Source organism: Panthera pardus, unplaced genomic scaffold (assembly GCF_024362965.1).
Source record: "Panthera pardus isolate Hobbes unplaced genomic scaffold, ASM2436296v1 HiC_scaffold_13, whole genome shotgun sequence".
Taxonomy (NCBI): domain Eukaryota; kingdom Metazoa; phylum Chordata; class Mammalia; order Carnivora; family Felidae; genus Panthera; species Panthera pardus.
In genome coordinates, this window is record NW_026526688.1 from 68697843 (window position 1) to 68724440 (window position 26598).

The 26598-nt window shown below is 34.5% G+C and overlaps 1 protein-coding gene across 13 annotated transcripts in view; it reads right to left on the reverse strand.

Annotated features, from left to right (window-relative positions):
- Nucleotides 1-26598, reverse strand: part of RAPGEF2 (Rap guanine nucleotide exchange factor 2) — a 252907-nt gene that overhangs the window by 33452 nt on the left and 192857 nt on the right. For all 13 annotated transcript variants that reach the window (XM_053901165.1, XM_053901161.1, XM_053901162.1 and 10 more), the window contains 4 exons: nucleotides 18892-19023; nucleotides 8088-8265; nucleotides 1542-1678; nucleotides 750-908 (listed from right to left, as the gene is read on the reverse strand). In XM_053901165.1, coding sequence (XP_053757140.1) covers nucleotides 750-908; nucleotides 1542-1678; nucleotides 8088-8265; nucleotides 18892-19023 — 606 coding nt within the window. The remainder of the gene's footprint in view (nucleotides 1-749; nucleotides 909-1541; nucleotides 1679-8087; nucleotides 8266-18891; nucleotides 19024-26598) is intronic.

A 26598-nucleotide genomic window follows, 5' to 3' on the forward strand; every position in this document is an offset into this window, starting at 1 on the left:
GTTTTTAAGTTTTTTAATGTTTATTTATTTTTGAGAGAGAGTGAGAGAGGGTGTGAGCGAGGGAGGGGCAGAGAGAGAGGGAGACACAGAATCCAAAGCAGTCTTCAGATTCTGAGCTGTCAGCTCAGGGCCCAATGCGGGGCACGAACTCACGAGCCACAAGATCATGACTTGAGCTAAAGTTGGATGCTTAACCAACTGGGCCACCCAGGCGTTCCTGATTTTCATGACTTTTAAATCAATTCCTTATCTTGTATGTATTTAAATAAAAACACTGCATAACTATATCACATCATCTTTATTAATCTATTTCTTTTCATAATGGGTGTTTTACTTCTATATTTTTTGATGAACAGATTATCAAACTACTATTAATGGAAATTTTAAAATGCCATATTTACAGAACACTTTTTTAAATAAAACATATTTACAGAACACCTAGTTATGTGGAGTCCAAACAACTTTATTATTTTTTTAAGTATGCTTTATACCAAATGTGGGGCCTGAACTCATGACCCTGAGATCAAGAGTTGTATTCTCTACTGACCAAGCCAGCCAGGCGCCCCAAGTCCAAACAACTTTAAGGAAGATTTATTTTTAATTTCCTAGGGTGTGATAACATTCTACTTTAAAATCATATTTAAAATTCTAAAAGATGACCTATTTATATAGGCAGAAAAATCTTACCCCAACTGTATAGATGTGATAAGCATAAAATATACATATACATTTTTAATGATATTTTATACCTGGCAGTCATCCACCTTTGTTCTCATTACTCCTTTCATGTATTCTTTGTCCATGGTAGGAGAGACACCAAAACTATTTCCCATACATAATATTTCTGCTTTTCCATCTGGATAAGTTACTTCCACAGAACCATTCAGAATCACTGACCAGGAATCCAGCTAATTCAAAAAAATGAAGACAAAGCAGAAAATTATGGTCATGCAGCTGTAAATGCTAGAATGGTCTCTACAAATGATTTAGCAGATTTTTCATTTTGAAGATGGAATAACTCAAGTGAAGTTAACTGTTTACTAAATCGAAAGAAAGAACAAGGAATAAAGCAAAGCACAGCCATGGATCTATGTATTTCCTCATGCCCAGCTAGGGGTACATGTCATTCCACTCTTTTAATTTGACTTTGGGCATTCTTCTCTAAAATGACACAAGGAAAAAGAATTCTTCTGTTCCCCCAAATATATGTAAGCAATATAAAATGATCACCACTGCCTCAATAAGAATATCATTGCGTTCTGACAAAAGGCATACAATGAACATTTAAAGTTATAAAAATCTGAAAAGTTAATATATCAAAGTATTTCTATCAGTAGCATATGAAATATTATAAAAAATAAAAATATTAGATTTGAAATATTTTGACATAACAATCAGTGTATCATAATTCTTAAATTATTCAAACTAATTGTTGCCCGTTGTTTTTTAAGAGGAAAAAATAAGAATTCGTTTTTTGTTCACTTGCTGTACTAAGAGACACTCAAACAGAAATTTCCTAAGTGACAGAAATGTTCACTAACCTCTTCACCATCATTTAGCACTATGGTCCCAGCTCGTTCCACGACTGCAAACACCATAACAGCACAAAGTTCTCGTCTCACTGACATAGTCATATTGGCAAAAGCAGGCAACTGGTGCATAAATTCTAAGAGTTGTTCTAAAAGGCAAAAGATATTGTAAACATTAATCAGCAATTACTTATTTATTTATCTATTTAGCTTATTTATTTGAGAGACAGAGTGAGAGAGAGCAAGGGAGGGGCAATGAGAGAGAGAGAGGGAGACAGAGATTCCCAAGCAGACTCCACACTGTCAGCACAGAGCCTGATGTGGGGCTCAAACTCACGAACCGTGAGATCATGACCTGAGTCGAAACCAAGAGTCGGATGCTCACCCAACTGAGCCACCCAGGTGCCCCACTACAACTTTTTTTTTTTTTTAAACAAAGCGTTCAAAAAGAATGCTCTAGGGTTCTTTCTTTTTAAATGTCCTACAAAACTGCCCACTGGAAAATATAATTACTTCAAATATTGTTAGTACAAAAGCTGAACTTCTTGCGGGTAAACGAAGAACTGTCACTATGGAAGTGGTGACATTTACTTATTGATTTAGGAATGCTAGTATACATTGTGATTCAAATTCTAATGGGAATGAAGAAATTAATAAACTTCAAATGGAAAATTTCTATTGAAAATCAGCTGTGATCTTATTAAGGCTAATTAAAGGGTGAAATGATAAGCTGAAATGAAATAGAGGTCTGAGAATTCTCCAAAAAAAAAAAAATCAATAGGTCTATTCTAGTGCCTTCTGGGCAGGTAGACACCCAAAACAGCAGAAATAACCACTTTCAATCTAAAGATATCCCATGATTTAGAAACCAAGGGGTATTTTCTATGGATTAAGACAAATTTATAAAAATTAATCAATTAAAAATTGTATTATGCTAAGTGAAATGAGTCAGAGAAAGACAAATATATGATTTCATTAAATATGTGGAATTTAAGAAACAAAACATGAACACAGGGGAAGGGAAAGAAAAATAAAGATAAAAATGGAGAGAGATGTAAACCACAAGAGACTCTTAAATATAGAGAACAAACTGAGGGTTGCTGGGGGGCTGGGGGGGGCGGGTTGGGGTTAAATGGGTAATGGGCATTAAGGAGGGCACTCGTTGGGATGAGCACTGGGTGTTATATGTAAGTGATGAAATCACTGGGTTCTACTGAATCCAACGCCACACAGTATGTTAACTAACTTGAATTTAAATAAATAGAATTTAAAACATTATATCACAAATACAAATGAAAATTGATACGTTATTTTTTTTATCCCACAGACTGGCCAAAAGAGAGAAAAGTTTCAGTCTTCCTGTTGGCGATGCTGTGGAGAAACAGCTTAAACTTTGATACAGTTGTAGCTGTTGACAAGATGGATGACTTCACAGTCTTTTCTAGTCCTGTGGTCTCTATTTTTAATTTTTTCTATTATTAGGTAGCTTTACTAATTACTAAGTTCTTTCCTTACTCCTCACTATGGCTCTATGAGGTGCATGTTTTCTTTCTCATTTCACAGTGAGAAAACAGGCTCAAAGTCATATAATTAGGAAGTGACAGTGATGATTCAGGACCGTCTGCCTCCAAACCTCCTGCTGGACATTATAGGTAATGATAAAAGAGCACAAGGTGTATGTCAGACATCACTTGAATACTTATTAGTTATATTGCTTTGGGAAAGCTGATTAATTTACTTAAGGCATGTTTCCCTCATTTATGAAAGAACAATATAATACCTACCCTTTGTTGGACAGCTGTGACAAATACAATAGAGATAATAAAGTCCTTAGCACAGAGTAAATATTCAATAAATAAGAACTGCTATTATTGTCATTGTTATCATACTCATATCATTCAAATTTCTAAGTAAAAATTCTGCTATATTTTTCTTGTCCTCACGTAATGGAACTGTCCCTGTGTACATTCCATCTATTTGTTAGGATTTAGTGACACATTTATGTTATTGGAGATACAGTAGTTTGTTCACTGCAAAAACAACACAGAATAGAATGATCTATTCTGTGAAAACATTACATTTATAGAAGGTCAGATGAAGTGTTTTTCTCGGGTCCAGCTGGGTAATGTCTCTTCTGATTAGACCCTACGTCATCGCCCTGTAAAAGACTTTCATAACAGAGTGGCTTCGGAATCAGGAGAATAACACTGATAGGTGGTACCCAGGGACTCTGTCCAAGAAGACAGTGTTCTTCCATCTTACCCAGACTGATGTGCCAGGAAATCAATATACTGTTGCAACCAACAATTTTTTTTTTTTTAAAACCAGCATTTTAAAAACAAGAAGAGAATCAAAGCACATAACTTATAGAATAAGTTCTGTTTAGTGAAACTTTTATTTCTGGAAGGAGTGGGTGTGTTTGGGTCATATAAATAAAATATATTTATTCCTTGGGACAGCAATAAACCAATTTTTAATACCACTGCAATTATCTATTATATATGGGAGGTAACAATCATTGTGTTACAAACACACTGACCTTTTGATCTGAAGCAAAAAAACAAATGAAAAAGCTAGTATATCACTGTTAGTTCTGCAGTTATAAGCCTCTGTTTTCTTCAGCTATTACTGCCCTACCCCTCACCATAAGGTAATAAAATATTACCTATAGAACACACATTTTGCTTTCTTCCCCCTCCTCCTCCAATAATACTAAATTTCCTTGGACAAGTGAAGATTCATGGTCTTAAGAAGAATATGAGACCAGAAGTCAGAAATGTTTTAAATTCAACATAATATGACATAACATAATAGACAGTAAGTCAAATTACGACCACATATATGATTGAAGAATATGAGTATATGAAGTATAAAATATATTTACTAATACTTGCTAAAATGATTTGAAGTGCCTTGCATAGACATTGTTCTTGCTTTTTGGAAGATTCCTGCTCCATTAATGGGTTATGAAATCAAGTTGTGATACAGGAGTAATGACTAAGATTTAAAAAAATATGACAGGATAGAAAATATTTGTGTATCACATATAATATGGATAAATAATAAAGAAGACAGAAAAGATCTGATGATAGTAATGTACATAATACTCTAGGCTCAGCTGAAAAACTAAAAATAAATAAATGCTTAACCAGATGGTATCTAAGAGTTAAGTCTCCCAAAGATTCAACAACAGTGTTGCTGGTTTTGTAGTAACCCGTATTTATTACACTGGATAATTAGTGCAATTAAAACAATAAAGAATTTCTATCACTAATCTTCACAAAATGAATATAAAACAGGAGCATTTGGCTATAGGGGCTCAACATAAACTCTGGTAATGCCACAGGGATCATACAGAGTTCAAGCAATTAGGGTTAGTCAAGAGTTCAGGGCCTGGAATGAGTAAAACACAGTTCCTAGAACATGGCAAGAAGAAGCCATGGACTGAAGAAGCAGGACTACTTTCTTCTATGTTGCTTGGAAGAATCTATTAGAATAATACATTAATTAATAATATTTTATTTTGTTAGGAAAGGAATATTTGTTTATGAAAAAAGACCTTTTTTCCTTAAAGTTTATTTTGAGGGATGGAGGGGCAAAGAGAGAATCCCAAGCAGACTCCCTGCTGACAGCACACGGATTGATCCCACAAACTCTGAGATCATGACCTGAGCCGAAATCAAGAGTAAGATGCTCAACTGACCGAGCCACCCAGGCACCCTGAAAAAAGACATTTTTAAACACTTTTTTTCTAGTCAATGTGACACAAAGAAAGGCCAGATAATGAGCTTACAGACACCGCAAGCGATGTCAATATAAAAATTAGCTTATTTGCTTGGTTTAATTTTGTATAAAAACTGGTTACTATTAAGATGTTTTTGAAAAATCCGTGGAGTTTTGTTTTTGTTTTTTTGGTGCTATATTGAAGGGGAGAAAAAAGAACTCTTTGGAAGGGATCTTTGAGAAGTAGGTCTCTACCTTAATGTGTAAAGGCCTCAAAAAAGAAATTAAATTCACAACCATTCGATAACTGAGTACCTACAGAATTATGAGCTAGAGAGCAAAAAGGAATAAAGTCCTTTCCTTCAAAGTATTGAAACAAAGGTACACACACCCAAGAATCTATGGGAACCCCAAAGCAATTTTTTTAATTCTTGCAGCTTTTAAAATATATTAGCAATTTCATTTGATTCAACTTTGATTCTGCCCACCCCCCACCTCCCAACACACCATTCCTTCTCTATTTCATGGGGTTAGAGGAAGGTGGTTAGGAACAGAGGCATCCAGAGAGAGCATCATTTAGAAGTTTGTAGTTTTTATGAAAGGTATCTGTTGTAACTAAATACTGGCAGATCAGTTAGATTTAACAAGAGTAACAGCAAAAAAGCTAAAAGTGCTCACATGTGGTTTTGTCTTGAGGAGACAGAATATAAGCTCTTCCAAGATCTCTTGTAGAGCAAACAACACTCATAAGGCTTTAACTTTAATAATAATGGTTTATTATTTTAAATAAAAGTATATTTGATAGGAGCAAGCATCAGAATCATCTCTGCTTGCAAGTGAATTGGCATTCAAGTAAATGTTATTCACTGGAGGTTATATCAACAAGCACATTTTAAAAAAAAAGATAGCTTTGTATTCTTTTGAAGGAATCAGCATAGCATTTGCTTTCCAGAAATTCTGGAAAAGACACCTTCTCAGACATGAAGTGAAAAATCTTAAATTTCCAGGAATGATATGCTGTATGATTTTAATAATTATTTTCTTCTATAACTGTACTAAAATGAACATATTCAAAAAAGAAGATACATTAACTTACAAAAGAATAATTTCCACATCAATCTGTTCATAAGCAATGTTCAATCTTATTTAAAAAAAAAAAAAAAACAACCTATGAGCAAGGATTCTGGAGTAAGATGGCAAACTGAATACACTTCCAATTTCACTTTCTCTTTAAGGACATTTTTAAAAAGAAGTCGACAAGGACAAAGAGAATGGGACAGTGTAATACAACTTTGGACACTGCAAATCAAATGAATGTGTATGTGGTATTAGACATGAGAAAGTGAAACCCAATGTTTTCAGTGGGTAAAATAGAACCACTCTAATTTATGCTGCAGAACCCTCAAGAGACTTGCAAACTGCCAGCACCTTTGGAACGGGAGTGCAGGTGGTAGAGAAGGAAATGGGCTAGAGTCAGGGATGGGTATCTGTGAAGCCTTTAAGTGCTTACTCCAGCAAAAATTATCCAGAAAGGGTTAACACAGAACACATTTCTTCACTGGGGGCCACAGGCATAGGTGGCTCCCCTTTTCACTTCCTTCATGTCTGAGCCCTTTAAAAGGACATTACCAGCCATTTCCTCCTAAAATAGGCTCCATTCTGTTCATTCCTCAACCTCCATCACTCCCTAATCCCCACTTTATTCTTCAGACTGAAAGAGAGCAAGGATCTTACCTGCCTGTTCCCCTCTGAGTTGCCAGGACTTAAAAAAATGTTCAGTACATAGAAGGTGCTCAATCACATTAGCTGCATGAATGAATGGTTACCAACATGGTATATTCATCTATAAATGCTTACCAATCCTATAAATTTTAAATTTGTATTTTAAATATCTAATACAAGTTGTTGTTTTTTTCATCCTTAATTTTCTAGCGTATGTATATACAGTAGGTGGTAAAAGATTTTCATCATGTTTGTTTCCTTCACAACACATGCAACCAGCCACTTATAACTATGCCCATACTGTCCTATATCTAATCCCAATAGAGCAAGTTCCTTGAATTTGTCTGCAAATATATATCAGCCAAAAAGAGTTGGGAGAGTGGTAGGACAGATTATCTGGGCTCAGGCAAGGGTGCTTACAGATTCCAGACCTGTGGTGGACACAAGGCGCTCTACAGAAGTTGCCCTGACTCCTAGCATTCTAAGGAAGAAGCCTGAGTGCAGAAGGCGTACCTGAACACTAAACCATTATTACACAGTCATCTCTTATTCTGATGGGAAAGTGGGTAACGGAAACTTCAAGGATGGGGAAAACAGATACAAAGCCACTTGGATTTCTAACCTTAGGATGCACTTAAAGAAAGTCTAAACCCCCCGCAGCTCATATACTACTAAGTTTTCCACTCAGTCCCATCTTCAGATGGAACCAGAGTAAAAGCAAAGTCATTTACATGGCAATTTTACCAGTTGTCATTGACTGGTATTTACATACAGAAAACGTGAGCTTAATAGGAATAGTGCTCACAAGAAAAATAACAGGAATAACATTATACGGAAGACTACTTTTTTCTTTTTTTGTCATAAAGTAAGCTGAGAAGGGGCTCATGTGGTAGAGTTTTATGAGAAGTTTTATCATTTGTAGACTTCAGAACATAATGATTGAATAAAATTGATTCTTTAAACTTTTTTTCGACAAATGCTACTGCTTATGCAAGGGAAAATTATAAATTAATGACTTTTTAAAGCCTACTATTCTTGGGCTCTATTTTATCAGGCCATTTTACCCTAAATATTTTAAATTGCTCTTAAATTCATTTTCTTATCCAAACTTACCAATGTCATCATCTGTCCTGTCAATTGGATCCTTCTCTAGGCAGTCTCTCACAATGTCCCTGCTCATCAGAGGATCTGATGCCCTCTCAATGTCTTCTTCATCATCATCGTCCTCAGAATCCACTGCTGTTTCTGGCAACCCACTCAGGTCCATATCACCAGCCTCGCTTTCTGTGGCCTTAAAACAGACCAAAATAATTTTTAAAAATTATTTTAAGCAAGTCTTTTTGTACCCAAAAGAAATAAGAGCAAGTCTAGTTTGAAATATTAAAATTTTAGTATATTGATTTGTCTGTAACTAAGCATGTATTCAATATCAACAAATATTTATGCACTAGGCACTATGTAAGAAGAATCACTTATAGAAAACAGGAGTGATTTAATCTCCTATTAAACTTTTAGTTGGGATTAATGATCTTATCTCAAAAATTCTGATTTCTTATCTGAGCTGTCATATGCTCCTGAAACAGTAGAATAAAGAAGAAAAAGACACTGTTTGTTTTCACTCCATTTTTCAAAGAGAATGGCTTAAGCTAAGAGCCTAAGGGTAATAACTGATTCTGAGCAATTCCTTCTCCAAAAGAACAGGTGTGGATTTATTAATGCCAAGAAGACTCAACAACTTCTTTCCTATTAGGTGGTCTTTATGGAAAAGTGAAGCATAAATCAAAGATAACTTTATAAGTATGTGAACAAAACATTAACATTTACTTTGATTATACCAATGTCCACTCTCCAATTATAAATCACCAAAAAATATTAAAAGACCATATGCCTACAAGTAACACATTCTTCATTCCTCAACAAGGCGACCTTATCACCAATCAAATTTCAAGTAATCAAGTACTTAAATGTTCGTCATTAGAGTCACGAACTTCAAAATGATCTTTTCTCCTGGGCTATCTCAAGGCTAGGACAGCTATCCTATTCAGGTCATTCTATAGCCTGCTGTGATTATCATCTCCACAATATATATGAATGTTATATCAACCTTACTTGACATTATACCCAAAATTTACTAACTGCTTAAGCTATGAAAGTCTTGAACATCACGTTTTGCCAGATAAAATATTAAACTCTTAAAAAGTCTGTTATAAAACCATGAACTTCCTAGAAAACATGTATTATAAAGTTCACTAACTTCAAATAACTTGTAGTTCACGTGGTTTTCAAAGACATTAAAGGCCGTCTTATTTTTAAGAATAGGCAAAAACATTTATTAAAAGTGAAAGATAAAAATATAAACTGCTGAACTTCCTCCTCCTCCTCATCCAACACCCAATATTTACAGTGTGCCAGGAACTGCTCTGTTTTATATGTATTAACTCATTTAATCTTCAAAACTATCCTATGAAGTGTTATTACTGACTTTTATTATTCTTCAAACATTCTCGTAAGGGGAAATTATTGCAGAATCAAGATTAGAACCTTGGGGGGCACCTGGGTGGCTCAGTCAGTTAAGTGTCTGACTTCGGCTCAGGGAGTGATCTCATGGTTCGTGAGCTCGAGCCCTGCATCTGGCTCTGCGCTGACAGGCAGAGCCCACTTTGTATCCTCCGTCTCCCTGTCTCTCTGCCCTTCCCCTGCTTGCACAGCGCTCTCTCTCTCTCAAAAATAAATAAACATTAAAAAAAAAAAAAAGATTAGAACCTAGGAATTCTGTCTCTACAGTCTTAACCACAACCTAATCTATCTCTTTACAACAGATATTACATATGAATGTGGCTTATATAGGGATCTATACTTTTTTTTTTAATTTAACTGGGTATTTATTTATTTTTTTTTTTTAATTTTATTTTTTTTAATTTTTTTTTAACGTTTATTTATTTTTGAGACAGAGAGAGACAGAGAATTAACAGGGGAGGGTCAGAGAGAGAGGGAGACACAGAATCCGAAAAAGGCTCCAGGCTCTGAGCTGTCAGCACAGAGCCCGACGCGGGGCTCGAACTCACGGACCGTGAGATCATGACCTGAGCTGAAGTCGGACGCTTAGCCGACTGAGCCACCCAGGCGCCCCATTAACTGGGTATTTAAAGAAAAATTTTATCATTCTTATCAAAGTTTTACCTTTCTCAAGTCTTGGTTTATACTGCAGAACATAACATTTAATCCTACCTTTGAAGCAATACAAACAGGTATTAATATTTTATAAGTTTAACAAAATAATTTTAATGACATTTTTAGTTCTTTAGGTACAATTTCCTAAACTAAAATACATACATTCTAAAGAAAAAAATTAAGGGGAAAATAATAAAGAATACTTAATGAAGACAGAATAATTAAAAATGGAAAACCTAATATCTACAAAAGCTCTTTAAATAATGGCCTTAGTAAATACTACTGCTTGGGTTAAGACCATTATCAGCAGAGCAGTGGGAGAGCAGTAAGGCCTTGTAGGCTTGCGGTTTTCAAGTAGTCGATAAAACATATGTAGCAGTTATTTTACTTTTAGTTAAATTAACACTTCACTGGAGCCTTCGTGGCATTTGATATTTCCTCAGTTTGTTCATTTTCTTGATATCCTTTAAAAAATGAAAATAATCTCTTAAGAACTGTGTTCAGAATACAATATATGTCATCACTTTTGATTTCAGTAAATCATAGAGCTTTTGGCATCGTTCTGAGACTATTACTAGTTTTTGGGGGGTTTTTTTGAGACTATTACTACTTAGCTATAATATACATCTACATCTATATTAGGCTATCCATGTGGAAGGGAAATTAATTTAGGACAGGAATTATCTGCCTAACTGAATTAACTGTGGCACACTCAGAAACACATCTCCTAATTTAAATTCAGAATTCACAGAATTGTCTCTAGATTCTAGAATGAAACGGAAGTAGAACTTGACATGATGTATTATGCCAAGCCTGTGATCAGAGAAATTAGGCCAATACTGTTATTATCACAGCCTTATTTCTGAAGTCTAGAAATGTGACAATTTGCTAATGTTTGCTATGTTTACATTTTCACCCCAGTTTCACCTTAACATTGAAGATTATTATTCATCATCTTATATTTTCAAATATACAATCAGCCCTCTGTATGTACATTCTTTAATATTAGCTGAAATTGAAGAAGGGACTACTAGAGACAGAAATAAAAAATAAAAATAAAAAACTTCTAAATAATATAGTTATATAGCTTATAGTGTTTCTTTAAATTTTAAACATCTAAAATACAGTAAGAGATACAAAATATATTTTGTAACATGCCAAAGAAATCATTACTGTCATTTAAATGAATTATATGTAAGTGCTAAATAAAACAAAAAGACTCCTTCTTCTTTTTTTTTTTTTTTTTAATAAAGTAAGCTCTAAGCCCAACATGGGGCTTGAACTCAAGAACCCATGCTCAATTGACTAAGCCAGCCAGGTGTCCCAGAACAAAAAGCCTTTTAAATCTGAATTGGATTAATCTCTCCACAACTGAACCTTCCACCCCATTTGTGTTAACGATCATTAGTTGTTTTCTATCTCTGTTATGTGTATTCCATTCTTAAATCATTCATGAAATAACCCTCACTAAACCAGTAACTTAGATTATTTTTCTAAATAAATATCCATTATATTTTAAAACACTACAGAATTCCTTTATTTATTTATTTATTTATTTATTTTATTATTATTATTATTATTATTATTATTATTATTATTATTTTTTAGTGAGCTGTAGGCCCAACATGGGCTTGAACTCACAACGCTGAGATCAAGAGTTGGAGGCTCTACTGACTGAGCCAGGCAGGTGCCCTTCCAGAATTTCTTTTAATAATAAATTTTAAATAGAACTTGATAACAATTTTTTAAGGAGTCTACTAATGCCATAATACTACTGCTTCATGAACAATAAAACTTTTGGAGACTGGAGTGAAATGTTTACTGAACAAACACCAACTGGTCTACAGGAGAAGTGTACTAAACTTAGGAGGAGTGCCTAGAACCCAGTAGTTACTGAATTTACATTTGCTAAATAAACAAACTCAGGGTTTAGTAATTCAGATCTCAGCTCTACCATTTATTATGTGACTTTAGCAAAATTACTTAACCTCTATGACCCCAGTGTTATCTGTAGAGTTATATCCTCCCACTCATACCACTGTTCTTGGATCGAATAAGGGGAAAGAAAAGAATGCCAATTACAGGCCACATCAAAAGACAGTCCCTTCCTCAAGGGAACACATTTTTTTATATCAGCATTTGTGTATCTTTACCTCTCCCCATCTCACCAGTGAAGCTTACGCACAATTTGTACCGGCAGAATTTGTCAAAAAACCAAAGCTCTGTTAAATAATGCAACCCCTTACTTACTGTAAAAAAAACTGTCACTCAGACTAATTGCAACCATTTAATTCTGGCTAAATAGCTCATACAACAATTATAAGAATAGTGATCCTATACTGAATGACTACCATACACATAAAAATCTTCACATCAATTCAGCAAATTAGGATTATTACCCCTGCTTTTCAGATGAGAAAACACTAGGAAAATCAAATAAACTGTTCAATGCAAACAAAACCAAACCTAGTAATTGTGTTAGGTCTTAAACTCAGGTCTGACGAATACAAACTACTAAATGATTTGCACTATAATACTTTGCCCAGTTTTCTCAATAGACTATCTTCATAAAGAAAATCACTAAATCATTAATCATCAGGGAAATGCAAATAAAAACCACAATGAAATATCACCTTATACCTGTCAGAATAGCTAGAATCACAAAGACAACAACAAAACAAAACAAAACAAAACAAAACAAAACAAAACAAAACCACAAGTGCTGACAAGGATGTGGAGAAAAAGGAACGCTTATGCACTGTTGGTGAGAATGTAAATTGGTACAGCCACTGTGCAAAACAGGATAGAGGTTTCTTAACAAATTAAAAATAGAAATACTATATGATGCAATAATTCTACTGGGTATTTACCCAAAGAAAAATGAAAACATTAATCTAACGGGATATGTACCCCATGTTTATTGCAGCACTATTTACAACAGCCAAGATATGGAAGCAATCCAAGTGTATATCGATAGATAAGTGGATAAAGATGTGGTGTACACACACACGCATGCACACGCACACAAGATTATTATTCAGTCATAAAAAGGAATGAGATCTTGCCATTTGCAACAACGTGGGTGGACCTAGAGGGTTAAGTGAAAGGACCCAGACCTAAGTGAAGTAAGTCAGAGAAAGACAAATACCGCATCATTTCACTTATATGTGGATCTAAAAAAACAAACAAAAACATTGAATAAACAAACCAAAAGTAGAAACAGACCTATAAAACCAGAGAACAAACTAGCGGCTGCCAGCGGAAAGGGTGGTGGGAGGAATGGGGAAAAATGGGTGAAGGGGAGGCTTCCAGTTACGAAATGAATGGGTTATGAGAATAAGCTACATCATAGGGAATACAGTCAATAGTACTATAATAACTTTATAGAGTGAAAGATGGTAGTTATGCTAGTGGTGTGCATAGCACAACTTATTGATTTGTCCAATCGCTATGTTATCCACCTGAAACCAATGTAACACCGTGTCAACTCTACCAAAAATACAGTTAAAATATAACAAAGCAATGAAATGTTTTCTGCTTTGCTAAGTCACAACACATAAAATTTTAAATAAATATATTTGTATATACACATAAACAAAACATTTGCTACTTTATAGCTTCCTCCAAACCGTATTACAAGATTAATGCTAGTCTTTAAACCCTTTTATTCTAGATAAAGATAGGCACACAGGCACTTTATAGTTTAAAAGTATCTGATTATATTTGTCTCAGGAACAAGAAGAAAGGCTTACATAATTCAGTCAGGCAAATAACTCCTGTCCTAAATTAATTTACTTTCCACATGTATAGCCTAATATAGATTTGGATGTACATTATAGTTAAATAGTAATATTCTCAAAAAAACTAGTAATAGTCTCAGATCAATGCCAAAAGCTCTGTGATTTACTGAAATCAAAAGCGATTTCATATATTATATAAAGGATATCAAGAAAATGACAAACTTGAGGAAATATCAAATGCCATGAAGGCTCCAGTGAAGTGTTAATTTAACTAAAATAAAAATAACTTCTACATGTTTTATCGAGTACTTAAAAACCATTTACGAAAAAAAAGTTTTTGCTTATGAAGTATACAGGCATATCCCATTTTTAAAAGGGTTGCTTAGTAATCATTCTTGATGTAAATAAATTTCGTGCAGAATTCAAACGTACATACACATAGCACCTAAGTCAGACCCCGATATAAATTTAGGCTAGTAGAAGGCTATATTGAATGCTAATGCTGATGATAATTTAACCAAGACAAGTAAGTAGGAACTATCTAGAAAACCAGTAAAACCTTGGTTTGCGAACATAATTCATATTCTGGAAACATGCTTGTAACCCAAAGCACTCATATATATCAAAGCGACTTTCAAGAACCATTGGCCCAGTTGTGATCATGTGACATTCGACATCACGTACTACTCATATTGCAATACATCGCTCATTTATCAAGTTAAAATTTATTAGAAATGTTTGCTTGTCTTGTACAACACTTGCACAAGTTACTCACAATCCAAGTTTTCACTGTATATGTAGAAAGTATGAAAATATTTGGAAATAAGTATAATGCTTGCACTAAGTCTAGCCCGTGTATTATAATTTATGCTGCTCCTAATTTCACACATCAATTTATTTAATTTCAATATAGACTTTAAAATACATTTATGCCTAAAAGACAGGAACAGTTTTACAGCATTTAGTATAAATTGTTAGGTTTCTTTCCAAAAATTATAATTTAAAAAAAAAATTTTTTTAATGTTTATTTTTGAGAGAGACAGAGACAGTATGTGAGTGGGTTAGGGGAAGAGAGAGGGAGACACAGAATTTGAAGCGGGCTCCAGGCTCCAAGCTGTCAGAACAGCGCTGGACACGGGGCTCGAACTCACGAGCTGTGAGATCATGACCCGAGCTGAAGTCGGATGCTCAACTGACTAAGCCACCCGGTGCCCCTTCAAAAATTATAATTTTAACAGGTGTAAGAATGTCCATCTGTAAACATTTATTATAAGTAAGAAAGCCTGTGCTAATTTGACAGGAAAATAGTATATTTAATCCTCATACACTCAATTACTAATAGGTTTTAAAGATTTTACTTAAGGTACAGGTATCTGCATGTACTCTTTTGCAAATTACCTCCTCTTGCCCTTTGAATATTGTTTTATGGTGAGCCAAGTATTTTTCTTATTAATTTGCCTACATGAGTTATGGTCTGACTTTAAATCTTTGTCTCTCAAGTGATCTTTTAACTATTGAATTATTTTGATTGTTATACTGTAAGAGTTTGCTAACTCTTTGGTTGATATGGAATTTAGTCTTAATAATGATATAGAGTGAGGCTATAAAGTGACCCAGCCCACCCCAAAGATCATTTATTGAATAATCCATCACATTCTTCACTGATGTGTGAGGATTCCTGTTGCTTATTACATCCTTCCACATGAATTCCATTTTACTTGAACTCTCTGTTCTATTGATCTATTTTTGAACAACTATTTCCAGTCCACCAAACCACTGCTCTGATAATCACACTATGTAGCCAAGATCTTATGGCTAGAATTGCACTGTCTCATATCCCCAACTTAGGCATTCTGTTTTCTACTGCCAAAAAACTCCTACTTTTCAATTGCTTCCATCTGTTTCAAAGATAACCGTTTTTCAACTCAAGCATGATCTTTAGTCTTCAAGACTCTACTACCTTCTATGTCTAGTTTTCCCACCTTCAGCTTATAAAACCTAGTCCAATATTTCAATCACATTCATTTGGCATATCTTTACTGAATGCCCACAGTTTCCTGGTTCTAGAGAGCAAATGGAGACAAGACAGAAATTCCCTATCTTCTTGAAACTGTCATTTTAGTAAGCAGACAGAACAGAGAAAGCAATAATCATTTGGGGAAAAAAGTCTAAATAAAAGGAATAGCCAGGAAAGGAACCAAAATGCAAGACCTACTTTTCAGACAGTAATAAGCAAAGAACTCTCTGAGAAGATGGTACTTGAAAACGAAGCAGAAAAGGATCAAGCTAGGAGAAAACATTCCAGGCAGAAGGCATGCAAAAACAAAGCTCAGCAGTTAAAAGAGGTTGGCATGTTGCTCCATCCGTCTTTGTGATACACTCATTTAACAAAACTCCAGGCCTGGGTGCAGCCAAATCTCTGCTTTCTTTGTGCTTGCTGTAGAAAAAAAAAATACTTAATAGGGCAGAGGGAAGTCACTCTGCATTTGAGGGCACCCTCTCAACTGAGCTTCCATTACTCTAGTCAATTTGCTCTCCTACTCTCTGAAGCATCTATTTCAAAACTTCTCTCTCCTTAAAACTCTCGACCAGCTAACTCTCCCACTCTCAACAAATGAACTCAACTTCTTCAGAGGGAAAAACTGAAGTCATCAGAGAAATGCCCTCAACTCTCAAACTCCCCAATCCAAACCCACCACAATAATATGTACCTGTAGAAACAGAGGAAGGCTTCTCTTCGTAAAGCTAGTTATTCCACTTTGCTTTTGAATTCCTCTCCTCCTATCCTGTTAGAAAAATTATTCTACCTTTTTCTCTCTGGCATACAGCATTCAATTTCAACCTGTGTCCATCTTGTAAGCATTTATACTCACTTGAACATGACAACTTTCTGACTTAGGAGAAACTTCTCCTAAGTCAGAATTATACAGAGATTAAATGGACTGCCATGGGAGATAGTTGTCCATCCCTGGAAATGTTCCAGAATAAACTGTTTGCTTCACTGACAGAAAAGCAGTAGAGAACTCAAATATAAGACTGGTCACTGAACCAAGTGCATCTGTCAGATTTCTTCTCACCTTAAGAATTTCTGATTTAAAGATAATGGAAATGGTCTATTTGGGGATCTCTATTAAATGTTAAGTTTAATATAGCTAATAACAAAACCTTAGGTACACCTTTGGATTCTTCCTTTTGAAGGATATAAACTTAACAGGCTACATGTCTGCTATCAAATTTGAAGTGGATAGCCTTGAAACTCAACTAAAATCAATCAAAGTACACAGAGACCCTCTATTTCATCTATACCCCTAGATAAAGTCAGACTGCAGGCAGACCATGTCAGAGCAATCTGGAGTTCTCGCCCACAGTCTGGATTCTCAGATTCTGTACCGTCAAGAATTTCCTCATGAACTTATCCTAGCCTACTCAAGGGTTAAACACGTAAAGCCAGAATTCCAGTCAGAATATGCCTCAATAAATTCTATGAACCACTTACTTCATTCTTACTATAAATTTGCCTTCTAGGAGTTCCACTTAGGTTTGTATAGAGTTGACAGCAATGGTAACTGCTACCACCTCAAGCTGTGTTTCCACTGCAGATCTTTAACGAGTATAATCACCCCACAGTTTAGAAGACAGGGGCTCCATCATGATATTCCAGTTACTACAAAGCACAGCTTTTAGGAATACCATTCATTGCCTTAGAATAAGGGATACTCGAGTAAACATTAAAAAAAAATCAACTTCTAAAAATTGGTAGTACTGGCAGGCGGAGGAAGGAGAGCAAATTTACCCATATCTAGCACCTTCTCCTCCTCTAACATCTGAAAATGTGATTCCTTCCTAAAAATTGTATTATAAGTTAACAATGCAAAGTATCTATCTTTGCATTTGATATTGTATCGAAATTATCTTAAAGAGCCAGATAATATTTCTAATTGCAAAATAATAAATTTTTATTCAGCCAAGAATCTGCAAATAATTGCATTTGTGGCTATTATTAGTAAGCTCTCTACAATACCCTTGAATTATAGAAAAGTGTGTACCTATTACTTCCTTGAAATAAAATTAATTTTCTAAGATCTACTAAATTTAGAACTTAAATATGTTTTACCCTGATAGTATTCTAATTGTTTAATTATTGTTAGTATTTTTTTTTAAATAGAAACTTAGCACTGCCTGAATATTTCAATGATCTTGAAACACTATAATGTTTCTGAAGAAAGGTACCTCTATGGTCATCTCATATCACAATTCCTATGAAGTCAAGAATTATACTTTGGAAACTGAATACTATGTTGTTGTTTGAAACCATCTAAAAGTACATATTAGTAGTATGTATTTAAAGATCTCCCCACAGATGGGCGTGCCTTTTTTTGCATATTTTAGCCACTTTTCCAAAATTTGCATATTCTAAGCCAATGAACTATTCCTCAACAATTAAAATTATTTTGCTTTTAAAACACCTTTGGAATTCCATGGTTCTGGTTTCTTTTCTATCCATCAGTATCATAAGAATTTATTTTAAACACATAACTAAACCTATACCTAATTTAAAAATGCAACAAAAAGAATCTAATGATCCAATAATAATAATCTCTTCCTCGTCATACTGAAGACTTTAATAAGAAAAACTTACTATGTAGTATAATTCTGCAGTTTTCCCCCAGAGTTTTAGTCAAGAAAGAGTCCTAAACCTAATATGTCTATAGTGAAATTTATAAAATACTTGAAGTCCAGAGAAACATCTCCAATGTAACCACTCCATTTAAAATCCTGATAACTGGTAATAGCAGAGGCAAATACAGTTAGACAGTAGTTCTATTTCCCCCAAACAGACATACTATATGTCTCTGTGAAGCACAAACATTAACATTAACATATGTACCTAAAAGTACACATGATATAACACACATATATTTACTTTATAGATCCTATCAATTAAGAATCAAAACTCCTTGGAATACATAAAAATGAAACAAATGACAAGAAAAAGACCTTCTTACCTGATAGATATCAGAAAGACTGCTGCTTCCAGAATCACTAGTGATACTACATCCTGAATGGCTAGAAGAAACGTGCGTCACCTGTGGGTGGAGACTATCAGTAAGGTGTAGTTTTGTGAAATCTGCAGGAAGCTATGGAAGGAGCAGGAGAAACAGGATTACAATTTGAATCAAGAACGCTTAAGAAGACATTGAAACATTTTATTAAACACTACTCCATACCATTTACCCAAAAGTACTAGGGAAGATCCTTCATTTTTCAAGTTCACAAAATATTAAATATTGTCCCTATTTATCAAAAATCACAAAATACGTTTTTAAAGTTTACGGACATTCAATGAACGCTAATACTAAATTCAATGCTTAAAGAGGTAGATTTGGCAGTTAAGATTAACTTGGATGAGCATTTAATTCAATGACAACTTTCAAATTATATACTATTGAGCAAATTAATCTACTACTATTTGGTAGCCACTATAAACACAACTTTGTAGCAAGAAATAGCTTAAACAAGAAAACAGATTTGAGGTTCTTATATGCCTAAATAATATTTACAAGTAAAAAAAAAAAAAACCAGCATCTTAGAATTGACAAAATGTTTTCCTATATAAATAACTGTGCTAGGCTCTATGAAAAAACAGAATAGGATGCCTTCAAAGAACTTAGAGTTGAGAAAGCTATGGACAACATTTACCAATCTACACACATACACTTAAATATCAATTTTCTATCTGTTCAGTTTAAACCCTAAATGAAATAGCTTCTGTTGAACAGATTCACTAAGCATCCCTCAAGTGCTTCCCTCACTCTCCCATATAACAGAGAAAAGGTATTGAGAAAGAAAACATCCATTCATTTGCCCATTCAACAAACATTTGCCGAGCCTTTTTCCTCCTACTATGTGCTAAGAATGAGACACTAAGAAAACACTGCCCTTAAGAATCTTACACTCTTGTAAGTTATTATCAGTTCTTTTGAATTAAAAAGGGGTATTATTTATAATATCCCACTTATTATACGATTGGCCAGTAATACACGTGACATTTCAAAATATATGCTTATATAATGCAATATTCGTAACATTCTTTCCTTTCTACATATTAATCCTATTTAGCTGTTGAATAAAAATGAAGAATGTTAAAATACAACTTAAGAGTTTATCTTAGCAACATTCCTTTCTCTCCTTTGATTCTCATCCCTTCTCCCCTTTCCAAAAACAAGATGCCATTCCATAGATTAGAATAAGTTTCCTAAGGGAGGTGATTCATTTGTATGGCAATAACCAATGAATTGTAATACCTCAAAGTTCCAAACAAAGAGGCAAAATGTACTTATATCCCACTATCATTCAGATCTGACTTAATAAACAGGTTATGATATTTAATAATATTAAATACAGGCTGTGCAGAATATTTTGACTTGGTCAAGATATTAAAAAAAGACTTAAAGATAAATGTATTAGGAGGCATAAGATTAGATGGCAAATAAATGGACAAAAAACATGTATGTTGGAGGAGCTCAGAGAAGTGAGATGTATTTAAATGGGTGAGATCATTGCAAACATGACATATCTCACTAAGTGTTGTTATTTAAAAACCTGATGATTGAAGATGCTCTGAAATATTAGATAAAATTTAGGAGAATAACAATTCCTCTACAAGGAATAGATAGGTGGGTAACTCTAAATTGAGAGTTTATATATATTTATTCACAAGGTAGAACAGTGAAATATTTGCAGGACTTCTACAGGAACAATTTGGAGACAGAAATCTCCCGAGATGTACTAATGACTATGATTTTGCATGTTGCTAAGTGATAGATATCACATATTAAAATAATGTGCCCAAAACCAGGATAAATACTCTTCATCATCCCAGCTACAGTTCCATTATATCAGTCACTCACTGCAGAAGGCAACTGGGGAAACAGTACTCAATGGCTCACTGATTTTAAAAGGCATAATAAATTGATACATATAATTACAGAACAGTAAACTGATTTCTATTGATTATCTTTTATAGATGTGACTCAGGTTGACATGTACCACATAGGGTGATTTTTAAAATTAACTTAAATATGTCAAATGAAGACATCATTAATGAATTTTTATTCACTAGACACTTATTTATTCAAGCCTCAAAGGCCTCTCTTCTCTTCAGTATGCATGAGCTCATGGTCATCTTTGCTGAGAATTCATTGTATGGAAAGCATTAGGAGCTACAGAGCTCTCCATCTAATAGAACACACATGGATCCAGCCTCTATGTACCACGATCTATTCACCTATGCTAGCTGACAACAGCAGATACCAGAATTAGATGGCTATGCTAGGCTAAGGACCATAAAGACTGTTTAAAAAGCAAAAAAAGAAATATTTTCACTCTGAAGGATTCAATTCTATTCTATATATAAATACTTATTGAGTATGTGTTATGTCATACTATTAGGCCCAAGGAATATGGAGGTGAATATGGCATTCCCAATTCTAAACGTAACTAACTTCTACTACCCAAAATGTCATTGAAATAGGGGTTACCCATAATAGAAAAATGAATCAAACATATTTTTTAAACACGGCTTTTATCTCCCTCCCTCAACCTGTATTTTTTGCAGAACGGCATGAAATAATGTTATGTTAAACTCAGAGTAAATGCATACACAATTTACTATTAACTGAACATTTCTTTATATTAGAACAGATGCCATACTTAGGAAGGCTTTAAATTTTTTCCCACAGATTGGGAGAATAGTATCATGATTAAATTTCACTGATGGTACACCTCGGCCAGTTACAGAATGGGAGAAGATGTGGAAGTTGATCCCATAGACAGAGAGTCTGAACTGCACTGACGTGACCCAGCTGGCCACAACACCCTAAAAGAATAGAGACCTGAGCCCATGGCTGGGGGAAATGGGTCTTTAAGAGGCAAATGAACCACATGGGCTGGGAGTCAGGGGACAAACACTGTTACACGGAGCCACGTTTAAACTTGAGGTCAACAAGGGTAGCACAGAATCCCTAGGGAGACAGTAACCCATAGTATGAGTAAAATACACCAATAAAAGGGGTATGACATGCCAAAGACAAGATTCATTTACTCCAAACCTTTCTAGGTTTGACCCGGTGCCTATTTAAATTATTATCAGTGTCATTTTTAATTAAATTTCAGATTAAAATGGGGCTGTGAATTATCTTGTGACTCTAGCCACCATTTATAACAGAAACTGTATAAAATAAGAGAAATTTTTGAAGTTGGGACTATATACAGCAATCACCTGAATAATATTAGATATTAATTAAATTAAAGGGGAAATAAATGCATTTTATACATTTTGATCTTAATACCAATATATTTCACAATTTATTTAAAATTTAAAGAAGCCTCAAATTATTTTTATATTTGAAATTTTTAATATTTGATATAGGAATATATTACTCCTCAAATTTTTCCTGAATCAAAGCAACATATATTCCTAAAAATAGGAATAGTTGTGGGGCACAACTGCAATAAACTACTGTTAGGCAAAATGACTGAATCATAGTTTAATCACAAACACTATTAACTACATAAGAAACATAGGGTAATATTAAAATCAGATACTTAAATAAAGTGAGCATAAGCAAAATCATAGTTTAATAAAATCTGGGTATCAATTACAAAGTAACTTGTTTCTCTTTTGGGGAGAAACAGGGATGTCACAACAATTAGCTGTAAATAAGTACTATACAAAAGACATAAGTCTCATATATGAACAGGCATTTGATGATAGCCTTTGATTTATTAATCAGTCTAATGATTGGCATTGATATAATGACTTCTAATTTTACCAGTTAATAAATGAACTGTTTTGAACATAAATGCAATGAGTTTGAGTGCCTTGAAGGGTCTGACACGAATAAGTAAATACTTTGTTGAAATGGTAGAAGTGGTTGTAACGTAGGAGAGGCTAAGATGGCTGCCTTCTTCCCTTTCCTCCCTACTAAACACTTCTTTATGTTCATGTTTTCAAGCTCTACCAGGAAGAGCGGGTGTATCACTGGACAAGTAATGGAAATGTAAGAGTTTCCTATTTCATAATGATTATTAGCCTAGGTTTGCTGAGAAATCCAATAGTTAAAAAAGAATGAAAAACTAAAAACAAAAAAATACTGCCACCAACATTTGAAATTTTATAACTGAAAAATTTCCCAACTAACCTTAGAATCACTTTATTTCAAGAAATCGTTACACAAGGATCGGGGTGATTGTTGGGATCTGTGCAATCTTCCCTGGCAGTTTACTTTGAGTAACGCTTTGAAGGTAAATTAAATATACTCAGTCACTAAAAACTAACTCTACATTGAGATGTATTACTAAGAATTTACCCAAATGAATACTGTTTTCCTCCTATCATCACTGAAGTTTTGTAAGTACTCTTCATGCTCATGTTTTCGAGCTCTGCAAGGAAGAGTTGGTGTGCTAACTGGACACACTGACTATTTTTCTCAGAGATGTTAATGAAAATACAGTCTCCTATATTTTCTACTCATTCATCACTTATTGGAAACCTGTGTTGTGAGGAGTAAATGAATGGCTGGGCACAAAGCATTTAGGTTAGGGTCTGGCACACAGAAATCACTACAGAAGTGTGTTAGCTATAATTACCACATGCAGATGCTGTGTAAGAAACAGGTCCTTTCCAGCTCCAGAATTCCTGTAGCTGAAATCTAAGACTAGATACCAGTGGGTTACTGAGCTACTACCTGAGAGGGCTTTCGTGGTCAAAATCATCCAGCCACAAACACTATTCCCTTATCCACTTTAGAATTCAAGTTGTGCTTTAAAAGCAATTCCTATTCTCTGTGTCTGTACACATGTACGTACACACACACGTACACACACACACACACACACACACCCTGTATTTCTTTTACCACTTATCTTTTCAGTTACTACTAGTCCTGACACTCTCTGACCTGTTTCTACATACAGCTTGAATAAGCAGGAATATTATTTATAGTTTATTTTAAAGGACACTGTATAATATGGTTTTGACTTTTACATCTCTCAATCATAATATTTCTTTAAGAACTCCAGATAAGGGAAACATTTGGACTCCTGAATATTATTCATCAGAAATAATTTTTGCAGGGACACCTGGGTGGCTCAGTTAAGCGTCCGACTTCAGCTCAGGTCATTATCTCACAGTTCATGGGTTTGAGCCTTACGTCAGGCTCTGTGCTGACAGCTTACAGCCTGGAGCCCACTTTGGATTCTGTGTCCTTCTCTCTCTGCCTCTCCCCCCTGCTTATACTCTGTCTCTGTCTCTCTCTCAAAACTAAATGAACATTAAAAATTTTTTTAATTAAAAAATAATAATTTTTGCACAGTGCCTGGATGGCTCAGCCAGCTAGGCGTCCAACTCTTGGGTTTGGCTCAGGTCATAATCTCACAGTTCATGAGATTGAGCCCTGCATCAGACTCCCTGCTGACAGCACAGAGCCTGCTTGGGATTCTCTCTCTCCCTATCTCTCTCTCTGCCCCTTCCCTGCTCATGCTTGCTCACTCACTTGTGCTAAGTAAATAAACTTTTTTAAAAAAGTAATTTTTACTTCCCTTATACTGCCTTATGATACACTAGATTCAATACTTATTCTTGATTACATCATCCATCAGTATTCCACAAAGAGAAAGATGTTTGCACAATATACAATTTCTTTTGTTCATAAACATAAAGGCAAGAGAGTTTCCCCCAAAGTGTCATAAGATAATTTAATAAACTGATAGATCTAATTATATTTCTCATTAAAACACATGGAGACATGTTTTAATGTTGATATGACTATGTTTTACAGGAATGGGTCTACAAAAATTTGCTTTGTATCTACTGGAGAAACCTGACAAAAATTAATAATTTGTAAGAACATTCTCCCAGCCTCCTGTCAGGCTCAAAAGATATAAGCCTCATGTCAGACACATATGGAGTAATCATCTATTCAACCTCCTCCTAAGTCAGGCAACTTTGAACAAATTAATTAACTACTGTATACCTTAGTTTCTTCCATCAAAAGAATGTAACATAGTACAATGACTAAATGAAATTATCATTGTGACCTATAGAATCTACCTTACTGATGCCTCTCTCTTCCTTTTCATTCCCTCTGTCATTTTCCAGTCAAGGTTCTCCATTACCTTAGGTCACATATTTTTCAAATTGAATGAAAACAAACAAACAAAAAAAAACTAACTTATTTTTGACAGTGTCATACCTAACACTACCATTATAGTTTACTTATTATATATATATTCTCCCAAGTATGTTCATATGGAAGAACTCACTGGTTAGAATTCTGTACTAAATTTTATAAAGTAAATAACCTCATTACATGATATGCTTATAGCCCAATTACTTTTATAAACAAATTTTCATAGCTAAGAATTTCTCTCAAAGTGATAACATCTTGAGGAATCTGTGCTTTTGTGGGTGTATGATGTTTGACTGCAAAAGCCTCCATGTATTTGACCCAGACACACGCTGCCAACCTGGTAAGGCTTAACCACAGTAAGTTATCCTTGCCATCCTGAGCACATGGTCTATACAGGACAGTCTGAACAGAAACACCACTGCATGGGGGGCGGGGGGCGGGGAGCGGGGAGGGAGGGGTGGAAACACAAGTTTAGTCATGCTTTATTTCAAAACTTCATTGCTACTATCTGACACTAAAATAATGTTTCAGAGGGAGCTGTAATAAACAGAAGTTGCTATTAAGGTAAGTTTATACACATAAATATGTGTTAGAATTAGCTACTGAAATATGGTAGTGACCTAGCCCTCACCCCAGGGCAGAAAGACCACTCTCATTTTTTTCTAGGGTTGGTAACATAAATGAATCATAAACTTCACTGGCTATAATTGGGCAAATTACAATCTACCTACAATTTAATTCCTACACCTATAAAATAGTGATTTGAACACAAATAGGACACCTATGGCCCTCCGTTGAAGAAAATAAACAATAAAAACTAGTAAACTGATGTTTTTAAGCAAATGCTTCTAGAAAGCCTTTTCTGCTAGATGTTGAATGAAAGCACTAAGCAGAAGGAAACCACGTGACCTTTACTTCAAAACAGAAAAGTAGAATCCTTTAGTATGATGAGGCAGTGTATGATCTTATTTAGGTACCATATTTTCCAAATTGTAAGGCTATGCCCCATTTTTTTTTTTTTTTAAGAGAAGGCAATAATAAGAACACACCTGTATACTAGTTCCCATATGCCAGGCCTGGATCTAAGCGCTTGCAGATATATTAGGTCATTAATTGTTACAACTATCTTATAAAGTAGCTTTTATTATGACCATTTTAAATAAGAGGAAACTAAGGCACAGAAAAGGTAAGTGATTTGCAAGATCATTTGGTGAAAAGGTGATAGAGAAGGAGTCCAGCTCCAGATGTCTAGCTGTAGAGCATACACACGCATTCAACTTATGCATTCGTTAATTCAGTAGCTGACTTGAAAGCTCTCATGGATACTGATGAAATGGTCAAATGGCTGCTCATATCAATTTATGAATATAGTCTTGTACACATTTTAAAATCATAGAGAAAAATACTAATTTAAAATAAGTTCTCACTCTCACTTTCATAAAACAAATTTATGAAAATTTTACATCCACAACCTAACAGAAATTTCCATTCCTTCTAAATTGTTTAAGATACATTACTTTT